Source organism: Bombus fervidus, chromosome 19 (genome assembly GCF_041682495.2).
Source record: "Bombus fervidus isolate BK054 chromosome 19, iyBomFerv1, whole genome shotgun sequence".
Taxonomy (NCBI): Eukaryota; Metazoa; Arthropoda; class Insecta; order Hymenoptera; family Apidae; genus Bombus; species Bombus fervidus.
The window spans coordinates 3,023,059-3,033,567 of record NC_091535.2 but is presented as its reverse complement, the minus strand read 5'-3'; the positions used below and the strand labels follow the sequence as shown (position 1 = coordinate 3,033,567).

General features: G+C 28.2%; 3 protein-coding genes across 7 annotated transcripts in view; all 3 read left to right on the top strand.

Moving 5' to 3' along the window:
- Positions 1–1,290: 1,290 nt before the first annotated feature.
- Positions 1,291–4,414, top strand: Ctsl1 (cathepsin L). Its single transcript, XM_072021342.1, has 7 exons — positions 1,291–1,446; positions 2,412–2,523; positions 2,895–3,047; positions 3,123–3,326; positions 3,522–3,727; positions 3,790–3,941; positions 4,034–4,414. Exons 2-7 carry the CDS (start codon positions 2,428–2,430, stop codon positions 4,252–4,254), a joined length of 1,032 nt encoding a protein of 343 aa, XP_071877443.1. The 5' UTR covers positions 1,291–1,446; positions 2,412–2,427; the 3' UTR covers positions 4,255–4,414.
- A 126-nt stretch (positions 4,415–4,540) lies between these two features.
- Positions 4,541–8,965, top strand: Dlt (codanin-1 like protein dlt). 2 transcript variants are annotated; one of them, XM_072021311.1, is made up of 10 exons: positions 4,541–4,718; positions 5,258–5,552; positions 5,639–5,915; positions 6,001–6,161; positions 6,237–6,833; positions 6,912–7,139; positions 7,243–7,605; positions 7,685–7,850; positions 7,944–8,212; positions 8,283–8,423. In XM_072021311.1, the coding sequence occupies exons 2-10, from the start codon at positions 5,271–5,273 to the stop codon at positions 8,301–8,303; spliced, it is 2,364 nt and encodes a 787-aa protein (XP_071877412.1). In that variant the 5' UTR covers positions 4,541–4,718; positions 5,258–5,270; the 3' UTR covers positions 8,304–8,423. The 2 variants fall into 2 exon arrangements, with proteins under 2 accessions (XP_071877412.1, XP_071877411.1); XM_072021310.1 differs by having other exon boundaries at positions 4,544–4,718; positions 8,304–8,965.
- Positions 8,966–9,143: 178 nt separating this feature from the next.
- LOC139996823 (adhesion G protein-coupled receptor E3) overlaps positions 9,144–10,509 on the top strand; it is a 76,115-nt gene continuing 74,749 nt past the window's right edge. Inside the window, exons 1-2 of one of the 4 annotated variants that reach the window (XM_072021344.1) lie at positions 9,144–9,191; positions 9,749–10,142. The gene's annotated coding sequence lies outside the window, so the exon portion shown is untranslated. Of the gene's footprint in view, positions 9,192–9,237; positions 9,642–9,748; positions 10,143–10,509 lie in introns of those variants that run through there. The other 3 variants (XM_072021346.1, XM_072021345.1, XM_072021343.1) reach the window with 3 other exon arrangements.

Genomic DNA, 10,509 nt, shown 5'->3' with positions numbered 1-10,509 from the left:
TTTAATGAAATTTAGAGATTATGTCAAATTTAATATCTAGAATTCAATTCAAGTAATAACACGTAAGTAAAAGTAGAAAGTTCATCATAAACATGTAACTACATAATATTTATGATAAACTACGTATATATCTGATTTGTACAAGAATGATTAATGAAAATAAATAAAATAATTACTAATTGTTATATGTATGAAATAAAAATTAACAATAAATAATAATAGTAGTAGTATTAGCAGTTTCGTTTATTGTATTGGACTTTCGTCCATGATAATCTTAAAATTAAATATACATTTAGCGATAATTATACTTTATGTCTGTTTTACATTATTGCTTATTGACATATTATCTACTTATAATTAGTAGTTAGATCTACATTACTATTGTTTGTAAGAATAGTTTAAATAGTTAAATAAATAGTTTAAATAGTGTTGATAGATTATAAAGACTAAATGTAAAGAATGCGTAAACATTGCTTGCGATAAAATACATTACTCATATATAGACACGTATGTTTGAAATGTGGGTTGCTAAACATTTATCAAAATCACATGACAAATGACAACTGCAATGTATTGTGGAGGATGATATTCAAATCGATTTACATAAAATATCCGGATGCATGTGAATAGATAAAGATTATACGATACTCTATATTTCAGTATTAACTAATGGATCCAAATTTTATTAAAACTGTGTTATTAATTTAGTTATTACATAATATATGTATAATATTATAAAAAATATTTGTTAGTATTATTATTTGGCATTTCGAAAAGCTCAATAAATAAAAAATGAAAGATTTGAAACGTTAAAAAATTTTAGTTTAAAACACAAAAAATTGTAGTTATATAACTAATGTGTCATACATATATCTGTCATATAACTAATTGAGATTCAAACATTTCTAACGAGATAATATATTTTTAAACAATTCGAATACAGTTCAACTAAGTGTAATATATGTATACGATGAAATTCATATTGTTAGCTGTGTGTACAATATATTCAAGAGTTATAAGTGTTAAGAGTAGTTTCTATATCTTAAACCATTTTATGTTTCCACTACATTTTATTATCACAGTTTTTAAAAATATTTTTGTATATGCATAAGATTTTAAATCCAATATATTCATATTTATCATATAGTTTAATAATGTTCTTATTTTTCTTATGAGTCATATGATATTGTGATGGATGCGGAAGTTGGGAGTTGGGAGAGTCTATCGCACAACAGAACCAATGATGAATCACGTAGTAGAAGGGGAAGCTATAGAATAAAGAGAAAAGAGAGCGCTTGACATTTTTACAGTAGTCTAACTAGAAATCTGAAGCCTGAAAGGTTGTGGTTACTATTGGCCAGTGGCCAGTCTGAAATAACGGGCATACCTACGTTGTATGTATCAATTGTTTTGCGTCAAATCCTCTCAGCAATTAAATTATTCTTGGTAAGGCATTTAAAACTTGTTTTATCGTTTATGCCATTAATATTGAATCGTAATTAAATATAAATGTATATAATTGTTATACTTTTCAGGAATTATATTTTACGACAATATTTGACTTTTCTTTCATTAATAGTTTTTTTTTTTTTTTTTTTCTTTTCTCTTAATATATAACCTTATCCTTTTTTGAACAATTAAATATTTCATTTTAATTCGAGTATTATAAAATTATATTAGTTGCGGAAATCCATTTATATGCCTGTCGGAAAAAGATCGTGCTTTGTTCGTCATATATTAAGAGTTAGAGAATTATTTCTTTTTGTTCTTTGTCATATGATTAATTTGAGAAGATTAATCAACACTCATTTACTTATGATATCGATATAAATGTATCGATAAGACATTTGATTTGTATGCTCCTGTTACACAGAATTCCAATTAATGACTATCATATTGTGTCTTCGTTCATATGATGACAATGATAGATGTAATGTACAATTTTATGCGTAGTAGAAATTTTTGTATACAAGTAATGGTAGATATCGCGGAAATACATAGGTCAACAAAATATGTAATTACATATTTTTTATAAAGAATAAGGATTTTAAGCGTAGGGTTTTTATATGATTTAAAAATTTCCTTTCTTGTCATTATCTAAATTTTTATTAATAATTTCATTACGTAAAATTGATTTATATTTTCACTTTGCACTATTATTCGTATAAATATTCCTTTTAAAATTTACATATTTTCGATGATAGACAGTACAAAGACGTCATTTTATGAAATGAAATTAATGATTGATGCAAATATGATGCTGTTTAGATTTTCAAATTTCGACTTTCGTTTTTATAAACAATATAATGATAGAAAACATTTGATACAAATTTAGAAACGACCAGGAAATAAAATGTATAGAAGATAATATATTTTAATAAAAAAATTAATTTGTATATACTTTTTTCCAGATATAATTGCAAAATCATGAAGCTGTTTCTACTTTTAATTGTAGCAGTACTTGCTACAGCACAAGCTATTTCTTTTTTTGAATTGGTTAATCAAGAATGGACAACATTTAAGGTAATTAAATATATTGCTTTTATGAAAAAAGGTAATAATGCAGTAATAATTTTGATATATCTTATGTAACACATTAAAAATTTTGTCTTATATTGAATTAGTTATGTTGTTTAAGTAAGAAATGTCCCCTTGTATATGAAATGTATCTGGTCTGCAGTTGACCTTTATCAGTATATATATCTTTATGTGCAGATAAAGTATTTTCCTAGAAATAAATATGATCATTTGTTTATTTTTATAGCATAATATTTATATAATGTTCTAAAATATTTTAGAGTATACAACAACCTTTATAATAACAACAACATAAATGATTATAAATTATGATAAAATAAAGAGATATATCTTTTATTGTATTTTTTAATTTTTAGATGGAACATAATAAAGTATATAAAAGTGATATAGAGGAAAGATTCAGGATGAAGATATTTATGGACAATAAACATAAAATAGCTAAACATAATGGAAATTACGAAATGAAAAAGGTTTCATATAAATTAAAGATGAATAAATATGGTGACATGGTAAATAAATTGCAAAATTTAAATAACTTCATATTGCGTATATATATACTGAAAATTGTATAATTTGATTTTTAGCTTCATCATGAGTTTGTGAATACGTTAAATGGTTTCAATAAATCCATAAATACTCAGTTGAGATCTGAGAGATTACCTATAGGAGCTTCATTTATTGAACCAGCGAATGTAGTGTTACCAAAAACAGTAGATTGGAGAGAACATGGTGCTGTAACTCCTGTCAAAGATCAGGGACATTGTGGGTCATGCTGGTCATTTTCTGCAGTAAGTTTGTGACTAACATTATACAATAATTTAGACATCAATAATAATTCAAATAAAAAAATTAAATTATAATATATATATTTAATGTTTTTAATAAATTTACTTAGTGAATTATTTATTAAAAAATTAAAATTAGGATTGTAATATATCGTAATCAAATTTTAATGAAATGAATCGATCAAAATCATTGTATAGACTGGCGCATTAGAAGGACAACATTTTCGACGAACAGGAATTTTAATTCCTTTAAGTGAGCAGAATTTAATTGATTGCTCTGGAAAATATGGCAATAATGGGTGCAATGGAGGACTGATGGATCAAGCTTTTCAATATATTAAAGATAATCAAGGTTTAGATACAGAAGTTACTTATCCGTATGAAGCCGAAAATGATAAATGCAGGTAAATATTATAAGAAAAGATCTTTTTCTAGTTACTTTGATTAATTACTTCATAATGTGTAGATATAATGCAGCAAATAGTGGTGCCCGTGATGTTGGCTATGTAGACATTCCTCAAGGTAATGAGAAAAAGCTTAAAGCAGCAGTTGCTACTATAGGCCCAGTCTCTGTTGCTATTGATGCTTCTCATCAGTCTTTCCAATTTTATTCCGAAGGTTTGTTTATTCATTACATAATTTGATGCTGAACTATGAATTTGAACCAATTGTTAGTTTATAATAAAGTAAATGTTATGTCTAAATTATAGGAGTCTATTATGAACCAGAATGTTCTTCAGAAAACTTGGATCACGGAGTATTAGCAGTAGGATATGGAACTGATGAAAATGGTCAGGATTACTGGCTAGTAAAAAATAGTTGGGGTGAAACATGGGGCGATAATGGATATATTAAAATGGCTAGGAATAAATTGAATCACTGTGGTATTGCTTCCACTGCTAGTTATCCTCTTGTTGGATCTCAAGGATAGTTTGTTAAGGATTTTATGAATAATTCTAAGATGCAAACAAAAAGTGAAAAAATGAAAATTAATAATGATGAGTATTTGAACATATCTAAGTTTTTGTTTGTACACCAAAAAAGCAAATATATTTTTTTTATTAATTGAATAAAAAGAATGTTTATTAATATTACATTGTTTTAATATTACCTTTTAAAATATTTATATATACATATACATATATATCTATGAAGTGACTTGAACACTAAATTGATGTGTTGAATTTTTAAACTCAAGATGGATGCCATTGAATTAGTGCGTGCCGAGACTGTCAAGGTCTATGCATAAACTGTTACCATCACCGGTCACAATGTGGAGTGCTACGGCATTAATATATGCATGTTATAAAATATAGCCTTATGTAAAAATTCTAAAATTTTTATTAACTAACAAATTATGAATGCATGAATCGATATTGTGCGAGTTTTAGTTGTGTTAGTATATTATATTGAAGCGTATTTACAGTTTAAACATAACCTATTAGATTTCAAAATTGGCCGACGTTTATTCCATGTACATATTCGGTGATTTAAATAAATGAGTACGTTTAAAAGATTTGTATAGAAATATGTTGTTTAAATACAATATAAATATATTTTCTCTTAAACTGTTCACACGATATTTATAATTATACATGTGATTGTATGTTTACTTAAAGAACTGTTTTTGAAAGTTATTTTATACTTATCTAAATAAAATATGTTAACAATTTTATATTATCTATAAAGTTTATAAACATATATAAAATACTTTATCTAATAGTTTTTTCATTAGTTGTTATATAACATTTATTTATTCTAATTATTATATGTTTCTAAAATGTATCAATCAATGTTGAGGCAAATATTTTTATTTTAATATAAATTCTTGAATATAATTGAAAAAATTAAGAAAAGATATATATAAACAATTACCGTTTCTTACAAGTAAAAGTTCAATTTTTTAAATATATACATTATTTTCTTTTTTGCAGCTACTTATACATAATGGGTGAATTAAATGTATGTTTTCAAATAGATACAGATAATCGTGAAAATTTTCCATCTGCAGCTGCTTTTCAGACATTTAAAAATCAAAGAGATAGTTTTTATGAGATATTTAGGATATGGGAAAAAAACCATTCAGTCCCTGGATGGATATTTCAAATAGCTTTAGGAAGTAAAATAAGAACTATGTTGACACTACACAATGATGCTATAAATTATTATCATTTTGCAAGATTATTTAAGTCACAACTTTTGATTTCATGTATACAAAATAGGCAACAGGTAAGCTAGATTAATAAAGTTATATGTTTAAATATTCTTTATTTTGCTTAGATACTAGTTTTTTAGTTTATCTTTATTATTTTCAGGCAGAGGTAGAAGATGATGAAAGTATAAGTGTTTTAAAGACATTGAAAAATGTAAATCCGAAAAAATTGGATCAGCTTCAAAAGAGATTAGTAACTCCACAACCTTCCAAAAATCAAATTACGGAACCATCTTTCCCTGGGGTACAAGAATTTTTCAAAGACTTTATATTATTTGCTTTTAATCCAATCTTTTATGTTCATCTAGAAAATTGTTTAATCCACGAGATAATGGAATTGAACGATACTCAGTTTAACAATAGTGAAATAGAAGATTCAGGTATTAATATATACATATAGCATTAATGTAAGTTATGTATTTCCATTTATTATTGATATAACTATATTATTTTCTTTTGTAATAGAAACAATAGTTGATGAGCGAACACAACAAAATTTTATTACTTGTTTATCCAGCTTAAGGCTCCTTGCAAAAGTTTTAGGTTTTCTTATATCATTACCATATAGATCAGAATCGAACAATTTTAAAGAGTTGATAGCAACTCAAGTAGAAATTAGAAGCAAAGTAAGTAATAAACTTTCTGCTTTATATACTTTTTTATTATTAATAAACAAAATTAACCTTAAGATTTTTATTTAGGTTGTACCAGCAATAAATTTACATGTTTGTCTACATAATGCAATAGCATTAGGAAAATTATCATTAACTGTACCTTGGATTGCAAAATACTTGGCTATGATGGATACTGTGTCTCTTCGTTTACCATATTATAAGCAAATTTTGGAACTTTTATATTACATTTATAAAGCTGTAAATCATTTTGATTTTTCAACATCTGACAGTTTTATTTCTCAACAAACAGCAGTTCTTCTTAAATCTACTTTAAGTTGGTTATTTGAATTACCAAATGTTCCAAAGGATTTGTATTCTATGTGGCAAAAGATATATAAAGTTAGAGAATTACGAAGTTTGAAGCAACCTGATAAATATCATGTGCATCAATATATGCTATTAGGAGAGTCGACTGTGTCTGTTACATCAAATAAATGTAGTTTAGACAAATTGGACATAATTAATGAAAGAACGTTGCGCATATGTTGTCCATTGGTTGGATTAAACGTATCTGTATCAAATTCTAATACAAATCTAAATAATTACAACTCAAATAAACACATTACACCAGTTTCTAGTCAACTTCACAAATCTGCTAAGAGTGCAGATATAAAGCATTTAGAGGTAAGTTTATCGGTTAGACTTGTTTCATAAGAAAAATTTTAATATTTAAATTATAATATTTAATATTTATTTCAATAGTTGCAATTGGAAGAGGCATTTTTTGGCGGACAACCAGCATCTACTCGAAAAACTGTTGATTTTGTATCAGAGCGAGTTGCGTCAACTTGTGTGAAACATATATGTAATACTTTGTTAATGGCCTCTAGAGAAACAAATCTGAATATTTTTAGGGAGATTCTGGAAAAAAAGCAAATCGAAAGACAACCTGAGAAATTCGGGGAACAACGTAACGTTACAGATTTTAAGGTAAATTTTCGAATTTTTTATATTCATCGTAATACTACGAAATACTATGATATTTAAATATATTTTTAAATTATCCAGCTAATTCATATATTATTCCATTTAGGCAATTGTGACAACTGATATGAATACATTGGCTACGAATATGTCTAAAGAATTGAAAGAGCAGTGCGAAATATCTATACCAGGAATTTGTGAATTACGGGTAACTAAATGTATAGAATCTCTTTTAGCGGAGGATTCGTTGACACCTGTGAAAGAAATGTGTGCTAAAATTGCTACGAGATTAGCTATGGAACGTATACATCAATGGATACAATCTCACATAGTGGGTGGCTCGTTATTTATAAAAGATATGGAAGTCGAATTAAATAGATTTTTAAGGAATAATGCACCACTTCATCCTATCGAAGAAAAGAAACATAATCCAAATGTTATGAGCCCAACAACTATCACTGATAACTTGAGAGTAATTATTTACATACTTGATATTTCGTTTAATAGAATAACATTAAAACTTATTAGTTTTTGTATTATAACTTTTATAGGAACTTATATGGGTTATACTTGATAATGGTGGTGATTCTTTAACAATAATGATTGTCTCGACTATATTAGATAATTTATATCAGACTTTAAATGAAAGAGCTGATTTAGTTGTGGGGCCAGAGAAAGTTTTATATTCTCTTAGTACTGACTTTGCGTTATTTTTAGGTAAGTAAATATTAAGTTATTAATAATATATATATGATTCATTATTAATTATTGTCATACTATGAAAAAAATTCTGGATTTTTATATTTGCAGTTGCTTATCGAAGTGATCTGTTTACTCCAAAAGTTCAAGAAAAATTTATAACAGTATGGGCAATGAATCGTTGTAAAACTTTGGAATCAGATTCGCCTATACATAGAATACTTAGTTCTAGAAACGTTATGCTCTTAGCTCAACCAGAAAAAGAAGAAGTTTGGACAGTATTTGGAAAATTCATTAATAAATTAATAGAGAAAAATGTTTTAGATATTAACAGTTTTAGCGATCAATGTGTAGCTTTATTTAGACAGAACTGGCCTGTGGTAAATATTTTATTTTTCTATTACATATTAAAATTGATTGTGACAATTATCATTTATATCAAGCTATCAGTTTCTGTATTTTTATTTATAGCCTATATTGAAGCATCTATCAAAATGTTTAATGGAGGTTATAACAGATTTCAAAGCATCAGATGAAACAACAGAGAAAGTAAAATATCTACTTGGTTGGATAGCTGAAACGTATAACGAGATAGAGTTTTGCAGTGATTACAATCCCATAGACTGATGTTCTTTTGATCCTTTATACTTATAGCTTCTTCATGGGCTGATGTACTGTATAAATTCTACAATTCTTGTGCATATATGAATGTAAATTATTGTACATTAATTAATTAATTTAGTAGGTGAAAGAGATGTATATTTACAATATACAGTAATTTCGGAAATTGTTATTACGATATGGTTGTAAATTGATATAACGAATTTTAGTTTATTTTAAAGTACATAAATTGCTGAACGTGCAAACAATATCATAAATTTGAAATTTGGGATTGATTGGTTTTTTATTTAGCAGCACTGCTTACTGTCGATCGTTGTATCTCTACATATGCATTGTACATGTACATATGCACGGATTTCAATTTTTACTTTTAAATGTAACGTTATATACTCGTTTCTATGTTTGACATCAACTGTTGCATTTTAATGGATAAATGCGTATTTTGTAGTTAACGACGAAATATTAACTTTTCGTATGTACGAAACGTAAAATAAAGAAAAATTTGTTTTTTATATTTTTATATTTTGATTATAATCCTTGCATTGCCACCTTCCATTCTCCACACTTTTGATAATTGATCTTAGTTACAATTAATCGCGTATCGAGCTATGAGTCCCTTTTTTCCCAAATACTTTTATTCCCCACTATTTCTTCGAGTGTATGCGCAACGTAGGATGCGCGAACGAGTTGAGCGCGAACAAATTTAGTTGCAGTTCGCCGCCGTTGCTCGAGGAGTTAGTACGTATCTTGTTGCTTCGTAATTTTTCATTAAATACTAGTATCGATGATCACGTTGCGTCAATCAGCAACGTGTTTTTTCGAGTGATCCTGTCATTTTTTATACGTTTGTTAATTATTCTGTAGAACAAAAAAAGATGTGCTTTCTTTATACAAAATCTGTCATACTTCAAACGAACGTAACTATTTATTTTCATTCATTTCAAATAACAGATGATATATTGTAATGATTTAATGCATTATCATTCGTCGACTTATATTGTATTATTTTAGACGCGTTAATGTGCAAATAATTAAGAAAAGTAATCGATGTCACTGAGAAACGAAATCTTATATTTGTTAATATCTCTATTAGATAGGTCGACCACTTTGACACATGAATGTCGATCGGTAGCTAAACGAAACAAACGCGATATTTTGCAACAGAAGTCGCATCTTTTTTAATAACAGGTAAATATCTAGTGTTTCACGGGATTTTTCTTCGTTGTACTAAGAATCTAAGATGTCGATAAGAAAAGAGAGAGATAGGGAAGACGATAAAACGGTGATGTTGACAGGTGGTAGCATCGGAGTAGCTGCGTTCGCGTGTATATTTCGATCGCGAGTATTTACTCATTCGGTGGGTCGCTCGGTGGGTAAAGAAAGGCGATCCTGTGCATCCAGCTCTCGCAAGCGAAAAGAGATTGATCGACCGGTGTCTGAGCGCGAACACGTTTCGAGGATGCTGCTGCACACGCGGCGCAACCGACGAGTGTCGAACAATGCGGCCTACTCCAGTAACTTTCTTTCTTCCAAGAGCACCCGTTAATTCGGAGGAACACGCGATCTGCATTCTTGTAGCACGTGTTTACTGACACGTGGCTCGCTCGAGAGGCTGTCAAACGATCCATGGAATCGCGCAACGTCTGCCCATACTTTTTCATCGTACTAACTATTTCTCCATCTCGTAAGGTAAGTTTTCTCTCCGAGTGTTTGTTTTTCAATTGTTTTGATCACGTGATTCTTAATACGTAATTTTTGTGAAAAAAAATTTTGTGAAAGCATTAAGTACCAGAAAAAAGTGTGCATTGGTGATATTGCAAGTTTGTAAACTGTAACAAGCGTTCTTGTGAATCGAACTGGAAATCAAAACGATAAGGTCACTACATTTAAATATCGAGTCCGCTTGGAAACCGGATAGAAAAATACACGCGAGACACAGTTTTGCTATCGTTGCGGCTATTAGCCAGCAGTTTTTTCAAAGATCAAACGACTTTGTCTGCGAGCCTTTAACAGTGCGCTTCTCCAAGAAATGGACAATGGAATCTGTTTACGTTTT

Bases quoted from the DNA above. Each gene is read 5' to 3' on its own strand.
- Ctsl1 (XM_072021342.1), top strand. From the start codon at position 2,428: ATGAAGCTGTTTCTACTTTTAATTGTAGCAGTACTTGCTACAGCACAA. The intron at 3,048-3,122 runs GTAAATAAATTG...TTTGATTTTTAG, and splicing joins TGAATAAATATGGTGACATG to CTTCATCATGAGTTTGTGAA. The intron at 3,728-3,789 runs GTAAATATTATA...CATAATGTGTAG, and splicing joins GCCGAAAATGATAAATGCAG to ATATAATGCAGCAAATAGTG.
- Dlt (XM_072021310.1), top strand. From the start codon at position 5,271: ATGGGTGAATTAAATGTATGTTTTCAAATAGATACAGATAATCGTGAA. The intron at 5,553-5,638 runs GTAAGCTAGATT...TATTATTTTCAG, and splicing joins GTATACAAAATAGGCAACAG to GCAGAGGTAGAAGATGATGA. The intron at 6,162-6,236 runs GTAAGTAATAAA...ATTTTTATTTAG, and splicing joins AAGTAGAAATTAGAAGCAAA to GTTGTACCAGCAATAAATTT.